The sequence below is a fragment of the Acartia tonsa genome, chromosome 8 (genome assembly GCF_053477335.1).
Source record: "Acartia tonsa isolate MP-2025a chromosome 8, ASM5347733v1, whole genome shotgun sequence".
NCBI lineage: Eukaryota > Metazoa > Arthropoda > Copepoda > Calanoida > Acartiidae > Acartia > Acartia tonsa.
The window spans coordinates 22,248,008-22,274,216 of record NC_137267.1 but is presented as its reverse complement, the minus strand read 5'-3'; the positions used below and the strand labels follow the sequence as shown (position 1 = coordinate 22,274,216).

General features: G+C 33.3%; 2 protein-coding genes across 3 annotated transcripts in view; one reads left to right on the top strand and one right to left on the bottom strand.

Annotated features, from left to right (window-relative positions):
* The window catches only part of LOC145326262 (sodium channel protein Nach-like), a 104,490-nt gene that overhangs the window by 60,848 nt on the left and 17,433 nt on the right, over nucleotides 1-26,209 (bottom strand). The gene's annotated exons all lie outside the window — the stretch shown is intronic.
* LOC145325454 (uncharacterized) lies at nucleotides 116-13,588 on the top strand. The gene is made up of 3 exons (XM_080168440.1): nucleotides 116-187; nucleotides 330-493; nucleotides 10,750-13,588. The coding sequence occupies exon 3, from the start codon at nucleotides 10,751-10,753 to the stop codon at nucleotides 13,001-13,003; it is 2,253 nt and encodes a 750-aa protein (XP_080024566.1). The 5' UTR covers nucleotides 116-187; nucleotides 330-493; nucleotide 10,750; the 3' UTR covers nucleotides 13,004-13,588.

Below are 26,209 nucleotides of genomic sequence, written 5' to 3'. Positions count from 1 at the left end.
TATTAAATGATATAAAAAATGATTTATTAAGTATTTCCTTTAAAATAAGGGTTTTATTAGAATTTATGTAAAAAAAGTGTACAGCAAAACAAGTTTGCCTCTTTTGATTAGCGTCAGTATATTATAAAAGCTGTTGCGTGTAAGATCAAAGTCGCATTTTAAGTTAATAAAGCAGATTTAAAATCAGGTACATATATTCAAATTTAATTTATTATTTCATTTTTAAGTGCTAATTTTCAATATTTCTTAGGCTTTTTCTCTCTTTATTTTAATAGGGCATTTTTATATATATTGTTTGTACAATTTGTAAGATTGTCTTAATTTTATAGAATTTCGGAAGCCGTGTATTGTTTCTGTTACCCACTGTTGTTTTGACTGGTGCCTTACTCAATACAGGCTGTACTGACAGCTAGTTTTGGAGTTAAGTGTTTGTGTCAACAACTTGGGTCAGCCCTGGAATTGTCCTGGAATTCCCCCTCATTTGTTCAAACAAGTATGTTTTTATTTGTTATGTTGTTTTAATGAAATATATGTGAAAAAGTTTATTTATTGTTTTTGTTATTTTGGCAAGTGTCGGTTAATCTGTAATATCTGATTAGGTCTGTTAAATGCCCATTCAACAATTCTGATTTTAAAAGCTTGACTACAAGAAGCTATTTTGAATTACTATTTATTGACAATAGTTATGCTCTCTTAGTAGTATCTACAAGAAATCATTGCCAAAATAACAAAATCATTCACATATATATTTGGAGTAAACTAAGCTGAATTATTTATAATTTAAGTGAAAGAAAAAAAATCACAAAACCTCTTCTCAGAGATAAAAATATCATTTTAGATAAGTTATTTCAGCTTAGCAACTCCTTTCCTTTCGTCGACTTATTTTAAGTTTGCAAGATTAAGAGAAATTTGTCGTATTGTTCGTCGGAAATACGTAGCGAAAACTTTAATCGAAGCGTATATTATAAAATCTACGGAGCTTAATAGTTTGTCTGCTATTCTAATTTCTAAAACTATTGTTCTAAAAGGCATTTGAAACTTACAAATTAAAGTCATAAATGTATTACTTTATAAAAATAGCCTAAAACCATAGTATCAATTTATTATTATTAGTTGAAATATCATAGTATCAATCTATTATTATCATTATTTGAAATATCATAGTATCAATTTATTTTATTTGATAATATCATAGTATCAATTAATCATATGTTATATGTATCTAATGAATGTTTCTTTACGCAAACACGATAACCCGCGGAGCATGCAAAAATTTGGTTGTCTCCGTGTATGTAGGTTTCTCTCTGTGTGTAAAATTTCTCTCTGTGTGTAAAATTTCTCTGTGTGTGTAAGTTTTCCTCTTTGTGTAAACCCTTTTTTTGGTGTGTGGGTATAAATAAAATATTTGAGTTAACACAACACAGCGGGACTGTAGAAAAAACGCGCGGGCGTACGACACGCGTATTACTTCTCTTATTTAAATTATTTTAACTCGTTGCTCAATTAAGTGTTGCTTAGTATCTTACACATTATATAAAATACACACTAAAACTTCTTTAAATAATCCCTTAGAGTTGATGCATGTGTTGATTAAATACATAACTTGTACTTTAAGGAAATAAATATAGTCAATGCATGTGTTGCTTAATACATAGATTGTACTATTAAGGATCAACATTAATAAGCAATACTTAGCATCTTACACACAATGTAAAATACACAGTAACAAAATACACACTAAACTTCTTTATATAATCCCTTAGGGTCAATGCATGTGTTTATAAATACATAACTTGTACTTTAAGGAAACAAAAATAGTCAATGCATGTATTGATAAATACATAAATTGTGCTATTAAGGAACAATATTAATAAGCAATATTCAGTAACTTAGGTTTCATTATTAATTGAATAACAGCATAAATACATAAACATATTTTCTTTCTATAAATATTTCAACAAACCAATAGTGATTTAAATTATATCACATACAGATTATACTATGGAAACCCGGTCTAAATCAAAGAAGGAAGGGATAGGTGTTCACCCAAATCTCTTGCCTTCTGACCAAGGGGTAGGGGAAGGCCAGGGAGGTTCTTCCCAGGTTTTGCCCAACCCATCCACTATTAATGATTCTCAAAATAGAGTAGAAAGGGGGGCAGAAAATCAAATTTTGGATCAAAATAAGCCTCCCACAAACATTTTGTCAAAAGCATTCTCACTATTAAGCAAAGGAGGGGAAACCATGCTTAACTCTTTTCAAAAATCCCCTCCTGTAGAAAATCAATCACAATCATCTAGAGCAACAAAGTCTCTAACCTCACATTTTCTTGATTCATCTGGAACATCACCAAAGGTTTCTTCAAGGCTATTAACAGATCCTATTGCTTCCTCATCTAAGCAAGCAGGAAAAGGTATTGTTTTGGCTTCTCCATTGTCCAGCTCTTCTCCAAAAAGACCTGTATCAGTCTTGGGTCGTATATTTCAAAGGAATAAGATTCCTACAGCTTCTTCTAGCAGTTATGTCCCAAATACTACTGCCAATACCTTTCTCCCAGAAACTCCACTGCATTCTCAGGAACATGAATCTCATCAAACTCCTAGGCAAAGGCTTCCTCTTGTTGCATCTTGTCAACAATCACTGGAATGGGACAATAATGATGTTGTTATTGAAAATGAGGTCTTTAATGAGAGCTTCACCCCTTCAGGTGAGCATGAAAAACATGAGCTTCTTGTCAACTTCAGGATTAAGATAAATGAGCTTTTTCAAGCAATTGAAAATCCAACTCTTGTCTCAAACTTGAGCACCTTTCTTGTGCTGGAAGAATTGAGTGATCTTCAGGATTGGATAGGAAAACTTCCTTCCCACATGATTCCTGAGGATATGCAAATTGTTGAGGAGTTGGAGGAAAAAATCCCAAAATTGATTGAATTTTTCTTGTCTGCCCACAAAAATGAATCCTCATCTTATTCTTCCACCAGGACAAAATCTTCTGAGGTCAAATTTAGATTTGACATTCCCAAACAGGCAAGAAATAATACTTATGATCAAGATCACTTCCATAGTTTCTCTTCACCTCCCCTTGATAACACAGTCCAAATGGAAAAGGAAAATGAAACTAACTTGGAAACTGATAACTCTGGTAAGTTAACTTCTTCTTACACACAAAATCCTCATTCTTTATCCAGTAAAGTATATCAAACTAGTTTTGACAAAACATGGTATGAGCAAGAGCTTATTAAGTGCAGGAATGACTTAGAGGATAAAATTTCTTCTGTCCGTAGCGATTGGAGAAAAGAGCTCTCCTACTTCTCTAAGCATCTTGAGTCAAAATTTGAAGGAACATTGCAAGACAGGATATCTCATGAGTCTAATTGTGTTAGGATCAAATGCATTGAGGCAAAAAATGAGATGCGAAAAAGCCTGTTAAGTTTCCAAAATGCTGTTGTCCAGGAATTCAAAACTCTTCATGAAAATAACAAAATTTTCAAGGAAAGTCTCCAAACTTTATCTGATCAGGTTCAGGACTTAAGATCTGACTTTCTTAATTCTTCTTCCAATATCAAACATGGAAAACCTTCTTCTGTTATTGCTTCAGAATCTATCATCAATGATGATCATGATTCTTCCAGAGACTCTGAACTAACTGAAACTTCTAGGTTAGGTAAACCAAAAATTCCTAAGGATATATTTCCCTCTAATCAGAATGTTTCTGCTTCAGTGCAAGATTCCTTTGAAAGCTTTGATCAAAACGCCTCCTTATCCACTAAGGATTCAAGCAGACTAATGTCTAGTCGTTCAAGACTTTCTAGGAAAATTCAAATTTGTTGTCAACAAATAAATGAAATTGTACAGGAGGAAGTAAATAATCACACTCCTCGTGCAAGAGTAATTGAAATTCAATCATTTGAATTAATTACTCTTAGAAGCCTCAAGAAAGAGCTAGAAGATCTTGAAATAAGGGCTGAAAAAATAGGTCTTGCAAAAAGTATTGAGCAAATTGATATAACACAGGAAAAAATTAAGCTGTGGGAGTTATCTGTTACTCAACAGCGCAAGGCAAATCATCTTCACTTATCTTCAGAAAAAAATCTTCTTAAATCTGTGAATCTTCCTAAATTTGATGGTTCTCCATATGGTCAGACAGTCTATACATTCCTGTCAACTTTCTTCAGATTTGCTGAGAAAGCATGCAGTCCAGCTGATCAAGCATTGTTAATTTACACCACTTACCTAAGTGATCCTATCAGAAGGGAAGTAGAGTCCTTTCAGGAAAGTATAGACAGGATAAAGGATTATCTCATTGATCGTTATGGAGACTTAAGGACTATTGCTGAATCAAGGTTACAAGCAATAGCTTCTCTGAGACATCCGTCTCCTTCCTCTGAGCAATCTCAAATTGAGTATTATAAAAAGATTTATCAATGTCTTCTTCAAGTTGAAAGTCTTTGTCAGGCAGATCTTGTTAACAAAAATGATCTAAACAGTGTAATCTTCACTTCTACTTATGTCAAGCAATTGGTATCAAATATGCCAGATCCTATTATAGATTCCTTTAGTGAAAGAATTGAGAAGGAAAAATCACTTGATAAATCTAAAGGAGAACTCCATTTCTATGTCCTTAAGGATATAATAGATCACAAATGGAAAAAACTGTCCACTAAATCCAGCATCAAATCTTTGAAGGAAGGTAATGGTCCTTCTAAAACTAAGGCTGTAAATATTGTTGAAACATGTGAGATCACTGCTCATGCTGTTACCACTCCTAATCGTTCTCTTGTCTTTCCCTGCCCTTTTCATAAGGACAATAAACATGAAATTGGCTGTTGTAGATTATTCATGAATTCTTCAAATAAGGAACGTCGAGATCTTTGTATAAAAAACAAAATTTGTTGGGTGTGTTTTAGAATCAATTGCTTTAAATCTAATCCTAAGGCATGTGTAACACTTGCATCCTTACCAGAAGGTTTTGTTTGCCCTGAGTGTCAAGCACACACCAAAACAAAACCATCCAATGTTTTGACTTGCACAAGACAGGATCATAAAAAGTACTCTTCTGATGAGATTGAGAAAATCTCAAGATCCTATTTTAAAATCATTGATGTTGATCTTCTTTCTAAACTTTCAATGAAATTTAATACTGTTGTTTTCAACAAAGTTAAAACAAACAGCTTCTCAGGTCCAGTACCAAAATCAAAATCCTCATTTGATGCTTCTATGAAGGTACCATCCTTTGATACATCCACTGGAAATGCTGTATCCCCTGAGTCCACTCGTTTTGAATCTCCAAATGAAAGTGTTTATATTCTTCAAACATTATTGATTGGGGGTCAGGAATCGCTATGCTTCTATGACAGCGGTGCAAGCGGCAATTTAGTAAGGGGAGCACTTGCAGAAAACGCTGGTTTCAAAACCATTGATCCTGAAAATCAGCGCATCAGTGGGGTAGCCAATGTAAACATGTGGACTAATTACGGAATTTATTCCTGTCAATTAGGTCCTGATCGTAATGGAGACTGGTGGCAACTTGCATTTCAAGGAATTGACAAAATCACATCCCCTATTCCCAAATATCCTTGGGGTGCTATCAATAAGGAAGCATTAGAATTTAATCTAGTTTCTGAATCAGACGTCCTTCCTCCATTTGTAGGGGGAAAGGAGGTTGATATGATATTAGGCTTAAAAACCCCTGAGCTGATGCCTGTTCTTGAATTCTCAATTCCATCTGGTCTCGGAGTTTATCGCTGCCCTTTCCAGGACATTCACGGTTCATATTTAGCATATGGAGGCGCACATCCAATGATTTCTGCTATCAATAAGACCTTTGGTCATGTGTCTGTCAATCATCTGGCAATCTTTTTGGCACAAACTGTAAATGCATATCAAGGTTCCCCTTGGATGACATTACTAGAACCTCCATTACCTAAAAAACCATTGACAGTCCAAATGTCTGATTCAATGTCTCACAAATTTGAGACAACTCCATTGTCAAGTCAAGAAATCTCTCTATTGCTTCCAAAAAATGAAAGCAAAACACCTCTTCTTCTTGAACCATCTTGTAATCACACCCCTAAACACATTTGCATTAGTCAGTTTAAGGCTAAGGTACCCCTTGCCAAACTTAGACAACTTCTTGATCATGAAGAACCATTGGTTTCATACAGGTGTGAAGAATGTGAAACCTGCCGCAAATGTATAGGTTCACCAACATTGAAATCTGCTTCTGTTAGAGAAAGACAGGAATTCAGGCTAATTAAATCTTCTATTCACATAGACTATCTTCAAAGAAAGGTTTTCATTAGTCTTCCATTCACTGTTGACATTGATAGATTCTTAACTCAACACTTTCGTGGTAATACCTCAAACATTGATCAAGCTATGGCTGTCTATAAGCAGCAAACTAGGAAAAGTGAAGATATGAAGGAAAAAATACGCAGTGCCATGAATCAATTAATTGATCTAAAGTTTGTTGAAAAACTTGATGATTCTGATCCTGAAATCATTGAGAAAGTTAACACTGCTCCTGTTACTCACTTCCATATCTGGCGGCCGGTATTTAAAGACTCTTTAAGTACCCCGGTTCGCCTCATAGTAGATCCTTCATCTACTATGTTAAATCTTGCGGTTGCTAAGTCTGATTCAGGCTTAAATTCAATGTTTTCTATTTTGCTTAGATTTCGCTCTTCTAAAGAAGTCTGGTCCTCAGACGTGAGCAAGCTTTATAACCAGCTTCATTTGGATCTTTCTTGTGCCCCTTACTCACTCTTTGTTTATCACCCAACTCTTGATGAAAATACACCACCTGACAAATACCGAATGTGTCGTGGTTGGTATGGAATTTCTTCTACTGGTCCACAGGCAGCTGAAACTTTAAGAAGAGCTGGAGAAGATCATGCTCTTTCTCATCCACTTGGTTCTGATGCTCTCTCCAATGATCTTTTTGTTGATGACCTAAATCCTGGTCAAGACTCCATTGCTTTGTGTAAACAACAAGTCCAGGAGGTAAAGGAGATCCTTACAAATATAGGCATGGATCTAAAATACATTGCATTTTCCAAAGAGGATCCTCCACCAGAGGCCAGTAAGAACGGTGTTTCCATGAGTGTTCTTGGCATGGCTTGGTCTCCAAAGGCTGATAGAATAGGTCTGAATCTTCCAGAAGTCAATTTTGGAGTTAAAAAACGCGGGGAAAAAACCCCAAATGTTATTCCTGCTAACTCAGATGAAAAGGTAAAGGACTTGTGTGACTCTCTTCCTATCATGACCCGCAAGCATGTTGCCTCTAAAATTGGAGAATTTTATGACATAACTGGTTGTGCAGAGCCTGTCAAGGCATTTTACAAACGTGCTGCTTCTAGACTAAATCATCTTGATTTTAAGGATCCTATTCCTGCTGATGAGCGTAAGTTCTGGACTAATCAGTTCATGTTATGGCCACAGTTTCTTAAGATTACTTATCCCAGAACAACAATACCTGATAATGCTTGTGTTCCTTACCAAGCAAGACTTATTGTATGTTCTGATGCTAGTGATCAATGTGGTGGAGCAGCAGTTTATGAAAGTTATCTTACAAAAACTGGCAGTTGGTCAGTAAGATTATTGACAGCCAAATCTCAGTTACTGAGAATGTCAGTCCCAAGGAACGAACTTCATTCTTTGGTATTAGCAGCTGAGTTGTGCTATGCTGTTGTTGTTTCTCTCCAAAGGAAGAAATATCAGGATATTCTGTTCATAACTGACAGTCTTGTTTCTCTTTGCTGGGTTTGCAATGAAAATGCTAGAAACAAGGTTTATGTCTCTAATAGTGTGTTAACTATTAGAAGATTTTTTGATTGGATAAGACAGGTGTGTGGTGGAGAAACTAGAGTTGAAGTTGCTCACTGCAAGGGGACACTTAATCCTGCAGATTATCTTACAAAGGGAAACATCAGTCCTGAAGATATATCTGAAAACTCTAGATGGTATTCTGGGTTTGATTGGATGACTAAGAATATATCTGAAATGGAATTGACCAGGTTCAAGGATGTTTCACTATCTAAATCAGAGATCTCTGATTATCTTGATGAAGTTGCTTTAGCAGATCTAGACTTCATTGGACAAAATGGTGTTGATACCACTAATTATATAATATACAATGATCAATCTGAGCTAAACACTAAGGTCATGTGTGTTATAGCACCAACATTTTCACCAGTTGTTGAATCAATCCCTGCTAAATGTTACTCCTCACAGTACATTGCAAAACAATTGTATCTTGTTGATATTGTTCACCAGGGGTGGCAGAAAGGAAACTCTATTCTGAAAATCTGCACAAAATTCTGTCATAAGTTGTTTCACAAAACACACATTAACACCAGGAACATTGCAGTAAAGTCAGCCATGAGCTTACGTTGCCTGGTCTGTATTCTTAATCGTGAAACTGTTGGTCAATTGGACAACCCTGCTTTTAGATTCTTCAGCTTGAATCAAGTAGACATTGTTCCATATATACCCCCTTCATCCAGGGAAAGATTCTCTCCATCAGAAGATTTGTTTTCTGATAGTTCAGCAGTTGGATCTGAAGTATCTTTAGGCATGGCATGTCATGACTCTTCAAAGGATGTAGAATCACAGATTGATTCTACAGAACTCATTGTCTCTAATGACTCACTCACTCATATTGCTAACCTTGAAGCAGTTGCAGAAAACACCCTAAACACTTACTGGGATAAAACTGCAACAAGAGAATGTCTTGAAATTTTAAACAACAAAGAACTTGTACATTATGAGCTGAATAATAACATATTATTCTATAAAGGAAGAATATCTAATGAACAATCTGTCAGCGTTCATGATTTAGATATGCTTGAAATGGAGTGGTTAGGCTCCAAGCAGCTAAGCTTTCATTCTCCTTGTGTCTTACCCACTTCTGACATCTTCTACTCATATTGTATCTTTGCTCATTTTAACTTATCAATTCATGGTGGAGTAGAAGCTACATATCTTGAAATTCAAAAAAGATTTCATGTCATTAATGGCAGGAAAATTATTGCTGCTTTAATCAAGGATTGCATAAAATGCAAACTCATAAGAAGGAAAACTTTAAACCAAGCTATGAAAAATCATAGTTCACTTAGACTAACATTTGCTCCAGCTTTTTTCATTTCAATGTGTGATCTGGCACAGGATTTTCTCACAAAAACCAGATTTCAAAGCAGAGGTAAAGACACAATGAGATGTCCAGCTTTAGTGATTGTATGTGTTGTTACAGGTGCCACAAACGTCTTAATGTGTGAAAACTGGTCAACACAAAGTGTCATTTTGGCTCTTACTAGACACAGTAACAGGTATGGTGCACCAAACATTTTGATTGTAGATCAGGGATCTCAACTCAAAAAGTTGAAGGAAGTCACATTTAGTCTTAACTCCTTTGTGAACTCTGCTTCTTCAAAAGTCTCTTGTACTGTTATTGTTTCAGCAGCAAAACACCATGCCTCTCAAGGTAAAGTTGAGCGCAGAATTTGTCTTGTCAAAGATTTGATTGCCAAACTAGGTAAGGGAAATGCGCTAATGAGTTTCTTAGGCTGGGAAACACTGTTTTCACAGATCTCCAATCATTTGAACAGCCTACCTATCTGTAGATCTTCAGCCAGGTCTGTAAATTCACCTGAGTACACGGTGATTACTCCAAATTTACTATTATGTGGATACAATAGTAAACGTTCATTAGCTGGACCTTTATTCTTAGACACAGCCCCTACAGCAATCATAGACAAAATTGCATCAATTCAGGAGACTTTTTTCTCTTTACTTGCAAAACAGCTTCACCTTCTTGTTCCTAGACCAAAATGGTTTGAAGATTCTATGGTTATGGTTGGTGATCTTGTGCTCTTTTACACATCTGAGAATGCTTTTCATACAAGATCAATACCATGGAAGTATGGTATAGTAAAGGCTATATCAGGCTCAAAACTCACTATAGAATACACAGTTGGTGAATCTTTTGCCAAGAAAAATATTGAAAGACAAAAGATGCAAGTAGTTAGGATTGCTCATGAGTCAGAACTTGATTTCAATTCCTCTAAACACAAGGAAAGAGTAATTGAAAATGTAATGTAATTTGACTCTTTCCTGGATTTAGTTTACTATTTCAAGTTAAGATTAGCATAAGATTTTAGCAAATCCTATATATATTTATGATTCTTTGTCTCCCAACATATATGAGTCTAGAAATAGATCAACTTACTATTATAATATACCTTTATTTATAGTTTTTATTATGGTACTCCATTAGCAAACTGTTGGATTTGGTTTGCAAGATTATTTAGAATCATAATCAAACTAGATACTTTTGTTTTAAAATATTATGTTTATGTTATATACTTACTGTACAATTTGATTAGCAGTCATGGGGTAGTAATTTATTCCCTTAAAGTAAATAAAACTATATTGATACTATGATTTGCAATTTGAGTAAATCATATGTGTTAAATATTGATCAATAAAATGATATTGATACTATGATTTGCAACTTGAGTAAATCATATGTTTTAAATATTTGGTTAAAATGAAATTTTATATTGATACTATATTTGCAATTTGAGTAAATCATATGTTTTAAATATATTTGGGTCATTAAAATGATATTGATACTATGATTGGCAACTTGAGTAAATCATATGTTTCAAATACTTGATAAAAATGAAATGATGTTGATACTATGATTGGCAATTTGAGTAAATCATATGTTTCAATATGTATTTTTTTTAGGATGAGCATGGATGAAAGAATTGCCTCCTTCCATCTCAAGGTGAGACAGTATGATGAATCCCATCAAAACATCAATCTAAATTCTATTGATCCTGAGGCAATGGGCACCACTCCCTATCCTTCAAAGGAAGATATAATTATAGCAGCCAAAATGAGTACTAACCCTGAAAATCTGTTGTTCAAATCAAATATGAATCCAGGAGGAGAGGCTTTAATTCAACATACCATCATCCATCTAAATTCACAATCTGAAACTGTTGCTGGAGGCTCTTATAAGAGCTTTTTGGGTGACTATGTTCAAAGCCTAGCAGATGACAGCATCATTGTAACTGAAAAATTTTCTTTATTATTTCATGAAGATGAGCCAACCAAAGTAAAGATGTTTATAAAATCCTTTAATGATGCTATTGAAAATCAAATAAAACAACCTGTTCCAACATCATTCTACACTTTCAAGATCCAGTATATTGAAGTTAAAGGCCAGAATGAAGCTACAGTTATAAGAACTTTCAAGTTTGGGGAAGATAGAGTAAGAAAGTATTCCAACACACTGCTGCCAGCCAGAATACTTCTTACTATTGGGCAAAATCAGTTTCAAATCATATTCCCATGGGTAGCAGTAAATGGAGGAGTAAAATTGCATATATCTGGAAAAACACAAGATATCTTCAAGAAATTGTTCATACAACTCAAAGGGACAGCTGTTTGTTTTAACCATGCAAAGGAATTAAGAAATCTTAATGAGTTTTTATCAGCTAATTATACATTTTTGAACAGGAATGATCCTTTGTGTTTAAGGGGAGTTGACATTTCTATCCTGTTAATGTTTTCTGGAATCTCCAATGTTCCCTACAGTGTAAGTGCACTTGCATATAATTTCCTTGCCATACATCTTATGGAATCATATATTCAGAAGGGAAATGTGGATTATGACAGAAACAATAAAATGTACCTAGAGCATGATCAAAAAACTGGCACAATTCTCTGGAAAATTTCTGTAATATGCCAGATTTTTTTTACTATGAATTTAGCTCCAACACCTGGTATGGGAGTTCTAATCACTAGAAGAGATCCAGTAAAATTTTTGACCTGGGTCAATCTTTTGTTTCAAAATATGGTGGATGGAGCTGTATTGCCTTGTGAAGCAGACTACATCAAGGACCCTAGAATGTTGATATCTCTAGTAACTTATTCCAAGGAATCATATTGGAATTCAGACTTGGTGTTGTTACTAATACCCAGATGGAGAAGCATTACTGGTGGAGGTGCATTAACTGATAGGCAATGTCTGCAATTTATATCCAGATTTGTTCCAGTACTAACCTCAAAGTTGTTACCCATGAATTTCAGGATTGCTCCTCCAATTGATATTGGAGCTGTTTTGGGTTACACATTTGATGATGCTATAGTTTTTACTCCTGGGAACTTTACAAATCTTGGTATTGCTTATGATCATATGTGTAATGTGATTCCAAATGCAGAACAATTGGAACACCAAGCCAGTCAATTTGTAAAAAATGGTGAGATGGAGCTAATTGCTAAAAATATTATACCAAAGTTGAGAATTATCATGTTTGAAACAGAGATTATTGTTGGTTTGTCACCAAATGATGTTTATGTTATGCTGTGCTGGAGGCATATGAGGTTAGCTGAATACTTAATCAAATTTTGTCTTCAAGAATTAGATTCAGTTGATTTCCTTTTTGGTAGTTGTTTTCTTTATTCTACAGCAAAGTTTATTGAGAAGCCTTCAAAGGTTGTCATGTGGGAGGAGAAAAATCTTGAATCAATTAGGGTAGTTCAAATAATGAAGTATCAAAAGATTCTTAATAACCCTTCTACTGATATGTCAAGTAAGAGAAAGGCCAGAAGGGAGCTTGCAAGGGTTTGTAAAAAAATTGGAATATCTGTTGAGCAGGCTACCAGGTATGTTTGGAAGAAACTCAAAGATGGTAATGCCAAGAATAGTTCCAGAGATGCTAAAGCTGAGGATGACCTTCCATTTGATATGGAGTTGGATTTGTGTGGGTTTACTGAAGAAGGTGACATGATAGTTGCAGTTGATGTTGATGATTCTGCTCCTGATGATACCGGCAATCCTATTTCTGTTGATGATTCTACTCCTGATGATACTGGCAATCCTTCTTCTGTTGATGATTCTACTCATGATGATGCTGACAACTATTCTACTGTTATTGATACCATTGATGATGCTCCCAGTGATGAACAGAAGGATATTTTGGATTTTTTTTAAAGCAGATCCTATTGATAATCCAATTCTAGATTATGAGTAATATCTTATATTATTTGTTGTTGATAATTTTTTTTTCTTGTGATTTGGATTTGAATAAAAATAAAATGCAATTTCATTGATTTTTTTTTTGTTTCTTGTGGGGAATGTCGTCTGAAAGGGGTTAAATTGAATAAAAATGATTAAAATAATAAAATATTGTAAAAATGTATTAAATGATATAAAAAATGATTTATTAAGTATTTCCTTTAAAATAAGGGTTTTATTAGAATTTATGTAAAAAAAGTGTACAGCAAAACAAGTTTGCCTCTTTTGATTAGCGTCAGTATATTATAAAAGCTGTTGCGTGTAAGATCAAAGTCGCATTTTAAGTTAATAAAGCAGATTTAAAATCAGGTACATATATTCAAATTTAATTTATTATTTCATTTTTAAGTGCTAATTTTCAATATTTCTTAAGCTTTTTCTCTCTTTATTTTAATAGGGCATTTTTATATTTGTCAATTGTCCTGGAATTCCCCCTCATTTGTTCAAACAAGTATGTTTTTATTTGTTATGTTGTTTTAATGAAATATATGTGAAAAAGTTTATTTATTGTTTTTGTTATTTTGGCAAGTGTCGGTTAATCTGTAATATCTGATTAGGTCTGTTAAATGCCCATTCAACAGTTTTTTCGTATGGATTAGAACCGGTTCCTATCCACCGGATTCGAATGAATACGAGAAAAATAGTTATAACCATCCCAATAATAAATTTTAAAAATGAAATAGCATAAAACCATCCTTGGACTCATGTTACTCTTTGACAAAAGAGGTTAAAAAACCGTTTTAACAATTATCTCACTGGTAGAGTGCCTTCACTACTAGTTGAAAAATTGTTGTTTGTTAGTCGAATTCTGTTTCTTAAAAGTAAGGATTTGGAATTGCAAGGAAAATGGAATTAGTTCTTGGAACACTCTTCATTTAGGTCTTCTTATGCTAGAAAAAGAGTAGATTGTTTATATTTAAGTAAGTCTGTTTGTCCCCAGGGTTCTATAAGGGTAAGGCAATGGCCAATAGATTTATAAACATCCCCAATGATGATAAACAAAATATTAATTATCTAGCGTAAAATTAGCGGTTAACGATTGAACACTGAACTTAATAAATCAACCAATCAAAATTGAATAAATTTCCCCCAAAGTTGTTAAGCCATCAAATAAGAAAACGTTATCATAAAACTTTGGCGACTAGTGTAATAAATAGACATGTGGTAGTATTCTTTTATGGAAGCTTTTTATGGTTGCTCTCAGGACGTTTTTTTATATAAACTTAGCAGGATGATGGTTTTAAAAGAAATCTTTAATATTTCTTATTTTACATTTTTACGTGATGGTTTTAAGGTATTTCCCATTAAAAAGGGAGTGGAACACGCCCTTCCATTATCTTTTTACAGAAATATTTTTAATTCTAATTTCATCAACTCTTTAATGTTAACTACAAATGATAAAACGCCCATAGAGTTAGTGGAAATTTTACATACATATGAAAATGTACAAGGTGAACAAGGCCAAAATGTATGTATATCTTTATTTTCCTGAATAATTTTAGAGAGAGAGGGGAAATGAGCTGTTTATTACATTAGTCCCCAAAGTTTTTAAATCACGTTTTCTTATTCATTGGCGTAACAACTTTGGGGACTTTAATGAATTTTATTGGTTGGCTCATTCAGCCATAGTCTTATCCTTTTAGACCTTGAAATAATTCTGTATCCTTTTTTGACGGTACAGTTGACATGTTCACATAACGAATGAGACATTTTTCATACTTTTTCATTTAAACTTCTTTTATGCAATGTTTTTATGAACAGTTTTATTACTAAAGCAAAAACATAAACATAATTCAACAATGTAAAAGGTAATATTTATGTTGGCATATTTTATTTAGAATTTGTCAATTCTTTGAGAAAAGTTCATATTTGTCATACATCCTATTATAAAAAAAAGATGTATTTTTTTTGTCTGAAGCTTAATATACCAATAACTACTGAACCGCTTAGTTCCTCTATTTTAGTAAGTTTTACATAGGTCCTAAGATGGTTTTAGGCTGTTCTTTTTTAAGATTTAAATATTATGATGGTTTAAAGTGATTTTTCAAGCCCTCAAATTAATTTTTCAACTTTTGACCCCCCCCCAAAAAAAAAAAAATGTACTTAGAGGCACCTCCAAATTTTAATTCTTCAACTTTTTAGCCCCCCCCCCCCCAAAAAAAAAGAAAAAGAAAAAAGCTTTGACTTCCTTGGAGGGAGTGAGGGGACATTTAACTGTAATTTACATTAGTTCCTATGATTTGGCGAAAAAATTTTGATGGTATATTTCAAACTAGTATTCTTCAAACTTTCCAACCAATAATTTAATCTACAAAAGGTGAAATTTTGTTTATGAACATTAATTTATATTCCAATGTCCTATCCTTTTGATCTCTGTAAATATGTATATAAAATGTGAGGGTCACCTTGTGAGGAGGGTAATTGCTAATTGGTAATCTACAATATCTGATTATATCCTCTTACATAACATCCACATAATTATAAATATACATTACATATGTGCACCCACGGAATTTGCATGTTGTAGTTAAGAAACCAGACAACAGCATAACATATATATGACTAAGAAGGCCCTATATTAAGTATTCAGAGAAAAAGAGAGATAACAATTGGCTGTTTATTACACTAGTCCCTAAAGTTTGATAAAACCGTTTTCTTATTCGTTGGCTTAAAGGGCGAATATAGGTTTGATATGATATGGGCTTATTTCAAGCGTGCAATTATATAGATTATAAATAACTTAAAGACATTGACATATTTAACTGTATAAGTCCGTTTCTAGCCTAAAACCGAACTGATTCGTTGATATAATTACGCCATTTCGCGTAACTTGTGTGGTTCCCTAAGAAATCCAAACATCCCTGCATCACACAAGGCTGCGTCGGAAGGTTGTATTATAAAGCTTTTGTTCAATCATAGTCATAATGAAGATGAAAGGAATGGGAAAAAAAAGGATGCTGCAACTTTTACTTTTGATCAAATAAATTTTTCATAACATAATTTTGTAAAAGTACATTGAAAAAGGGAGGGCTGAAAACTAATTTTAAAAAAATATTTCAAAATTAAAATATTATTTTTGTTTTCTAAAAGTTGCATCATGTTTGTGTCTTTACCCAGGCTACAAAGGGTAAATATATTTTACATATTATATATTTTTATATAAATAAATTGTATTCATCATGAATAAATCTAAAATCTTAGTAGAGAAAATAAATTTAAAAACTTAATATTTATCTTTATGATGCACTATAAAGCAAAATTTTTGACGCTATTTAAAATTTGAATAAAATACTATATAATTAAATAAAATAAACATTTTAATTATCATTTAAGATGCATGCCAATGAAATAATCAATTAAACTTAAGAGAACTAGTCAAAAAAAGTCTTGTAAAGGGCTAAAATAAACAATTTTGTAGGCCATCTCATTTATCATATGTTGAAGAAAACACGAAAATTGTAAAATCTACTTAAGGATTTTTTTGAATTTTTAAATTTAACATAGATATTCTAAAACTATGCAATGGCACCTTTGATATAAGCTCATATCATATCGAACCTATATTCGCCCTTTAACAACTTTGTGGACTGTATTGATTTTTGATTGGTTGATTCATCAAGTTGAGTGTTATAACGTTTCAACCACAAATACAGAGAGGGTAATTTTGTGTATCATCATTGAGGAAATACATCAGTTTATCGGCAATTGTCCATTTAGATACCTGCAGTATGACATAGATACAACATTAGAAGTCCCTTTATAAAGTATTAGACTTATAAATAATATTTAGTTCTGAAATGTTACAAAATTTATAGGCGAATCTTTAAATATAATAATATTCTTGCTTTTAAGTCTTTAGATTTTGAAAGGATTATTTATCTTACTACTTTTTGATTATGAAATATGATCTAGTTTATGTATATCAACATTGCAAAACTCATTGATCTTTTAGTGTACAAACTATTAATAATTACTATAATAATATTATTCTGTCTCTTTTACTATTTGTTTTTACCTAAAAAAAAAGAAGAAAAAACATTAATATGGGAATTGTTAATAGCAGTTTTGTATTTTTTTTACTTTGACCCATTTGGATGGCTCATTTTTGTAAAGTAAACAAGAGATTTTTACTTAGAGACTTGCCTATCATAAATTGATTAAAAATCATTTGGTATATTCCTTGAAAAAATTCGAAACCCAATCGGTTTCAGTTAAAGAGATTTAAAGCATCACATAAACCAGTTAGGGAGTTGAATCCATTTTTATAGAAGCAGAACTATAATCTATGATTATGGTTTGGACCCTCTAAAACTATAATCTACCCTTCCACTTTCCCCTCTCTTGGTGAAGATATCTTCAACGCTGATACGATTTTTGAAATATAAGATTCCACTTTCAATAGGGGCGAAACTGAAATCATACATTCATGTTTACATATCAGCATATTCATAAACATTGATTTCCTTATTTATATCAACATAATAGTAATGTATCATTCTACTTTCAATAGAGCCAAAACTGGAATGATACATTCAAGATAACATATCATATCTTTGAATCGACATAGTAGAAATGGTACATATTAGTTGGTTTTTTTTATATTTTTATTAGTTTGAAGTTTGCTGAAGTTTGAAATAAAGGTTGCTAACACTTAACAATCAGTTCCATTTCCGGACCTTAATTGTTCAACGCTCCTCCCCCCCCCCCCCACATATCATCTCGGCTCCTATTAGAGTTAGATGGCAAAAACAACTCATTTAACAACTTTATTTTTTAAGGTAAATTAAAATGTTAAATGGATGTAATTTCCTTATTTTTGAAGCTAGAAAATTTTTTTCAGAAAATGTTTATCTAATAGTTTTTTTATATTTTTTTAAAAATTACCTCATGGGGCATAGCCCCTAGAGGCTAGGGGCAAAGCCGCTAGTACTTAAAAACCTAACCATTCAAAATCCAATAAAAGTCCCCAAAGTTGTTAAGCCAGCCACTTATCACTTAAAAAAAGTACATGCAAAAATCCCAAAGATTATTTATTCTATGCGCGTCATGCGCCACTTACTTGATAAGAAACACTTAAAAATTTTGTATTCCAGCTATATTAAGGCAAATGTCGAATACTGCTGCCTTCTTTTTACAGCCTGTCCAGCCTATCTTTTAAATCCAATTTTGAAAATCCAGAAGGCAGCAGTAAGAATTATAGAAAACTTACCTAGTAAAGCACACACAGCAGAATATTTTAAAAGTAATGGGATTTTACCCATTAATCTATTAATTAAATTTAATGTCTGTAAATTTATGTATAGGTACCTACATGGCTTACAGCCAGAAATTTTTAATAATACCTGGGAAATCTCTCGTGATCGCCACAGGTACAACACAAGAAATGTAAATAATTTTGCATATGCAAATGGAGCAAATAGAAATTTTTTACTAAATTCACCCCTTCATTCATTCCCCACAATTTTTAACAGTCTCCCCAATAATATTAAACAAATAGAAAACGAAAAAGAATTCAATAGAAAATGTTTCACCTACTTTCTAAACCAAATTGATTTTACGTAGGTACCTATAAATCTAAAAACACATATTTTTTTCATAAATGGTAAGTGTTCTAATATCTACAATCATTTATCTATGCCTTACACTCAAAAATCCAAAAATAGGATCTGTAAGATCCGATTAATCATCCGGGTAGGTAGGGGGGGGGGGGGGTATATAGCAACGGTGCCAGATGTACGCATTTTGTGCGTAATGTATGCATTTTTGACCTGATTTTTGACAAATGTACACATTGGGCAAAACCGATGAGGATGTACGCATTTTCAACATTTTAAAAAAAATGTACACGTGTACACACAAAAATTGAAATTTTCCTTCCAAAAATGGACTTTTTACCCCCTAAAATTGGCTTCCTTCCTCGATTTTCTGGTTATAAACATTAAAGTTTAACTGAATATTTATATTTTTTTGTAGTAACTTGTAAAATTACAACTAAAAGTGTGAGGTTGACCCCCTCTTCTCCCTTAGGAGCTCCTAGATGCCACTAGTGTAATTAGGATAGCATAGCAAATCCCCCTCGTACCCCATCCCCTTCTCCCCATTCCCCCCTCCCTTTACCCCCTTCCCCCCCCAAAATGTACACATTGGAGGTCCAATGTACACCTTATTTGTACACTTTGATCTGAAAAATATCTGGCAACTATGGTATATAGTGCTTTTACAAAACTTACACCAAATTTTTTAATTTTAACTTATATTAACTTATTTTATCTTATATACTAATATTCATACTCATTATATTCATTAATATCTCACCAAGACTCTTTTTCTCCATCAATCATTACTTTCATCATTTCCATTATCATTTATTTATTTTTATTTTATCACCTTTATCCGAACAGGCCATACCAATATCTCTGTCTTTGCCAGTAAAAAATATCTTATATTACACATGGAAACATCCAGTTATAGAGTAGCATTGACGTTATTAAGTTATTAAGTTATTGGGTTATTGCGAGGTTAAGATATTCTTCGACACAAAGACGCAAGTTATTTGCAACCGCAATTACGAAGGGTTGTTAACATGATTAATTAATCCATTAAATTGGAGAGATTATTTATTTTAACAATTTTTCACAAAAAATCAAATTTTTCAAGCACTCTTTATTCATTTATTAATGCGGTTACATAGGTATTAAGCAGTGAGGTAAGTGACTCTAGCAGATTCTAACTAAAATATTTAAGGAACGATTGGTTGATACATTTTTTCATCCTCCTTTGTTTTTCTTTTTATATATTTTTCTTTTTATATATTCATCACTACAAACTAGGCGTTAATATAAACAAGTGTTCAACCTAACTTAATCCATTCACTCAGTCTTTAGCCTCTAGCTCACTCTCTCCTTAATATTCTTCTTTCACCCTTCTCACTCATTCCTCAGCTAAACTGTCGGTCAGTTTCTCCTCAGATCACTTAGTCATTTAATCCTCATTAGCGTCAACCACTTCTGGTAGGTAGGGCGATCGGCGCCGCGCACTAAGAGTCTGAGCGCATCTTTCCGCGCACACTGCAAGTCTTCCTTCGACGATAAGGATGGCGGCCTGTGTGCGCCGCAAGGAGCACAGCCCGGACAGGTGGCCAGTCAAGCTGCGGGGTTGCCTGACAAAAATAAATGAGCGCAGCTCATTTATCTCGTCATAAATCCCAGCCAATTCGAGGTAAACTTCATCCTCAATTTGAACCTCCCAGAGATAAAACTCTGCTAACAAAGAAGCGTTTGTTAAACGCTCAGATAAGATACTCCAAGGACTGGCCGCCGCGGTCAGAACTCTGGTGCGCAGCCGCTCGAGCGCCGTACCTGCCATCTCTATTCTAGTCCTTGTCCTTGCTGTCCTTACTCTCTTTCTCCTCAAAAATCACCGTCTACAGTCAAAAAACTTCTCTATGGTCAAACTTCTCTTCTTAACGTCTTATAAATCCTTATACAAGAATCTTCACTTGAAGAACAATAGTAGTAAACTGATGTGTTTCTAAATAATAGTTTTTATCCTCCTTTAAATTGAATTATACAAAAAAAGCACAATCTTAATACCAAACTTAAATAAGAATTACATCTCAAAGTCAGCAAAGCCACTCTATAACAAACCTAGCTCAAGATACTCACGCACGATATTAAAACTGTCAATGCACGTCGCCACTTAAACACTTAAACAAAAAATCAAATTAAGTCAGTTTTTCTCTAATACTCATAATCTTTTTTACTTCCTTTTTACTTAACTTTTCAGATAACTTTCTTCATTTTTTTCATGCTAGGTACATATGCACGCCCATTGTGAATATGTAATCCTTGTTATTGCAATGTTTAAATGTGGCTAAAAATCCATCAAGCCCTCAAGTTTTTACCTAACGTAAAACATAAATATGCAAATTTATTCTTATATAATAACGCCACCAGGGATGTAGGAATAAAGTGTCGGTTCGGAAATAAGTTAGCAGGTATCAAAGAAGTGTGGGATTAAATCCCACGGGATTAAAATACTCAGTTCTTGTAATCATTTAATCCGGGAACGATAGGGCGGTGGGGGTCGCAGTTTATAACGGGAAAAAAAACATGGCTAACTTCCATGGCACCGATAACCTAATTGTATTGGTCTTATTTTTGGAAACCCCGTATGGATTCTAGTGGAATGATTGTTAGATGGTATATTCAGCATACCTTAGTATAGTAGTTTTATATATGTCTTATATATGTCTAGTTATGTAACTTAATTGATTGTTACAACTATTTCTTAAGCTCTGAAACGACTTGGTAAGCGCCGCGCAGAACTGCGGTTCAACAACCCCGGCCGGGGTTAAGCCATCCACTCGCTTCTCAGCATGCTCAGTGTTCAATTATATATTAATTGTATAGTAAAAAGTAAAATGTAGGTGAACGGGGAAGGAGAAGTTCACTACAACCCTGAGCTAGGTACATAAATAGTAAATGTACTTTAGAAACTTAATATGCTAATAAATTACAATTTGGATATTTATTACTGCAATGAAAGATATGTTCTATAATATGTATTTATTATCTTACCTGCAATCTCTTTCAGGAAGAAACTTAGTACCTTATTAATATGCATTCTCTTTCAGGAAGAAATCATATAGTCAAAAAATTGTAACCTTTATTAGTAACTCGCCCTAATTATATGCACCTTAGAGGAAATAAATCTTATCTTATCTTATCTTATAAAAAAACTTTGGGGACTAGAGTAATAAACAGTCCATTGTCCACCTCTCTTTCGGCTAGTTCCCAAAGTTTTATAATTACATTTTCATTTTTGTTTGCTTAACATCTTTGGGTACTTTTACTGAATTTTAATTGGTTTGTTTATTTAGTATAGTGTCAAAACCATTCAACCACTGATGGCAAATTACAGTAGGGGTATTTTTGGGAATGTACATCCATTTATCAGCTATTGTCTTATCCCTTTAGATCCCTGGTGGCGATAATCTTGAATTAAAGTACCTAGAGGTTTTGGACCAGCTAAGAAGGTAATTTCAGTCCATTGTTCCCTACCTCCCTGGGTACAGTAAAAGTTGTCTACAGACTTCAGACTTAAAAATATTGGTTGCTTACATCATATTAATACAAAATGAATTTCACCACTAGGCTTTTAGTAAGTTAGAGTGCCAGCTATATCACCATACTGAAAAATCATAAAAAATCATGGACAGATTGACGGACAGGCAGAAAAGTGAATTGTAGAGTACCATCGCATTTTATTCTTTCTTAGTTAGTATTTGTTTCCAGAGAGGGAGGAGATAAATAATTGACTGCTTATTACAATAGTACACAAAGTTTTACAATAAAGTTTTCTTATTCGTTGGCTTTGATTGGTTGATTAAATTGTGTTTGTAAACGTTTGAACCACTAATTTTAATCTACAGAAGGGGTTATTTAGTGCGTCATCATTATGGATGTGCATTAATTTATCGGCCATTGTCTTATCTCTTTAGATCCCTGATATGTTCCATAATTTTATTTGTTATAGGGTGTGCAAAAAAAATGCAGACATTTTTAAAATTCAAATTGCGCGGCTTGTGTTAATAGTAGAAAAATGTTACGCATATTGTTAGAACCGTTAGGAAGTCTATTTTTTGGAAATATAAAAACGATTCCTGTGCTACGTATAGTTTAGGAGCAATGTGGTAAAATGTCCCAAGTGCCTTAAAACTATACTTGCGAGTAAATCATTAAAGAATAAAGTATATAAAAAATATGTACCTTTTTAAAATTCAAATTGCGCGGCTTGTGTTAATAGTAGAACAACGTTATGCATATTGTTAGAACCACTATGTAGTCTATTTTATGGAAATATAAGAACCATTACTGTGCTACTTATAGTTTAGGAGCTACGTAGTATAATGTCCCACCTGACTTAAAACTTGACTTGCAAGTAAATCATTAAAGATAAAAAAAGGGTGTGCAAAAATGCGGACATTTAAGACAATCAAACTGCTTGGCTTGTGTGAATAGTAGAAAAATGCTATGTATATCGTTAGAACCGTCATAAGCTCTATTTTTTTGAAATATAAGTACAACTTTTGTGCTATTTTTAGTTTAGAAAAGTGGAAATTTTTTTTTTGAGTTTTAAGTCAGTTGGGACATTCTACCACATAGCTCATAAATTATCACAAGATCATAAATGCTGAGCTTCTAGAGCGCAGTGATATGTCAGACATTAAACTGACAATAAAACAGAGAAAATGGAGATGGTTGGGGCACACTCTAAGGAAAGGTCATGATGATAAAACCAATCAAGCCTTGACTTGGAACCCCCACATAGGAAAGAGGAAACCAGGTAGACCAAAAACAACCTGGAGGAGGAAACTCTTAAGTGAACTGAAAGAAAAGAAAATTCCATCTTTCAGCAATGCCTCAAAATGTGCCCAAACAATGGAAGATTGGAGAACCATTGTGCATGGCCTACGTTCTGCCGAGAACTAAAAGGCAATGATGATGATGACATGAATAGTTCTTATATTTCCAAAAAGTAGACTTTATAGTGGTTCTAACGGTATGCTTAACATTTTTCTACCATTAACACAAGCTGAGCAATTAGAATTTTAAAAATGTACATATTTTGATTTGCATACCCTTTAATTTAATCTTTAATGATTTACTCGCAAGTCAAGTTTTACATCAGTTGGGACATTTTAACACATAGCTTCGTAACTATACGTAGCAGAGGAAACGTTCTTATATTTTCAAAAAATAGACTTCCTAACGGTTCTAACGATATGCGTAACATTTTTTTCTACTATTAACACAAGCCTCGCAATTTTAATTTTAAAAATGTCTGCATTTTTTTTGCACACCCTTTAGCTTTGATTAAGTGAAAGCTTTTCATTACATTAAGTTTTAAGTCTTAACCCTTACAGATCGGGCCACTATTCCTACCTTAATAGATTGGGGGGGGGGGTCATATTGACCCCCCCCTCTATCTCGGCTTCTGTTACAGATAAAGACGTAAATTTTTTTTCTGGTGGTTCATGTGTATTTTTAGAGACAATTACTTTTTCTAGTCATAGCGGTCAGGCCGCTCCTTAGCCGCTTTTTAGCGGCCAGCCGCTCAATTTAAAACAGCTGTAGAGCGGCCAATTTTGCAAATAACGGAAACCGCCAATTTTGGCGGTTACGGCGGTTAAAAGGCAGTTAGCGGCGCCCATTAATATTTTTATCTGTTTTTTATTTATCAAGGGTTTACCAAAACAATTTATATGTCTCTAGCTGTAATAGAAGCCACGATATTCATGATATATGTCTGTAGTAAAAGCCAGACAAAAATCAGTCATAAAGTCGGTCAGGGTGTGGTCAAATGGTCATAACACCACTTTTCTCATAAGGTCATTGATATCTCAGTATTCACCAAAAAAATTTTAGGTTTCTACCCAACCGACTTTGACTGGACACTTCAACCGACACAGACTAGATATCCTAATAAAATAAACTCTTGCCGACGTATAATTACTAAACTTTAAAAGTCATGAAGTCACAACTCTCTATCTTACCTACAAAAAAATGACATTGAAAAAATAGAGGGGGGGAGGTCAATATGACCCGCCCCCATCTGTAAGGGTTAATTATGTGTTATAACATATAACATAGGCCAAAGTTAAACTTTATCTGAGAGTGATAGGACAATGGCAGATTGGTTATCATACCTTTTTACATAAAAATGAAATGGTTTGGCAAGGATAATTAATATTCCATTGTCCTTTACTATTATTCCAAAGTTAATTAAATCTATAAGGCCTTTGAATCTAATTTATTAAGCTATTTGAAATATATCTAAATCTATTTTTACAGTTTTAAAGAATCCTGAGATAAGAATTACCTTTATATAAATTCAATCCACCTACAATGAAAGCCAAAATAGACAGGCAAAATTTCTGGATTCTATTTTGTACTTCAGTATGAATTTTCATTGGTTTGAAATAAATGCACATTTAAAATAATCTTTGTCTAAGAATAGATAATTATACCATGCGTGATTTTATTTTACTTTTTGGGCTAATTATTATCACTGAGAGAAAAGTGAAAATAAGTATTTTTTTCTGTTGATTTTTTGGTATCTGTGTATATAAAAGGAAACGGCATTATCCTCTTAGGAATCTTTTTACCGATTTTGAAAATATGGGTACTCCCTCCCCCCCTCCTAACAGAGTCTGAATTCAATCTAAGGCAAAGTCTTGGTGAACTAGACTTTCATTTGACCTTTTCTCCCTTGCCCCGTCCAGACATACAAAGGCAAGGGTAATAGTAGGGGGGGATTAAGTATAAAGGGGAAGAAAAGGGGGAGGCGGAAAATGTTTAAATTTCGAGTGCTGTGGCCAGAGATGTTTGTTGTCGGGTGGGTACTCAAAATTTCAAAAAACTATTTTAAGTTAGGTTAGGTTAGGTTATAGGCTAGGGAGCCGAGCACTGCGGCCAGAGATGTTTGTTGTTGGAGGTACTCAAATTTTCAAAATTTCAAAAACTATTTTAGGTTAGGTTAGGTTATAGGCCAGGGAGATGATACAACTGATACAAGCACTTTTATTATAAATGTCTAAGGATTTATTTACTCCATCCACTTTTAACTCACAAATCAGACCAAATTGTTCAGTAATTGATCAGTAATTTACCACAAAAATGCACAATTAAATAAGCAATTAATTTCTTAGTGCTTACTTACACGATGAGAGATTACTAGGGAAATATTAAGATGAAATAAATTGAACAAAAAAATTACAAATATGTACAATTGAATTAATTAATAAACGACTTTTTAAAAATAATTTTGAATACTCATTTGATACCCTTTTTAAAGTATTATTTCAAAATAAACAAAACATCTTTTATATACGCTCTTTGTATGTTTTGTTTATTTAATTAAGAATATACAACAATGTTTAAATTATATATAAAATCTATGCTTTTTTCAGAATTAACATAATTTTAAAATAGTATGGTACATTTCTATTATGTCGATGTTAAAAAAGGAATGGAAGATTACAGAAACATAGATATTTAAAATGTAAACCATGATTCCAGTTTCGCCTCTATTGAAAGTGGAATCTTACATTTCAAAAAT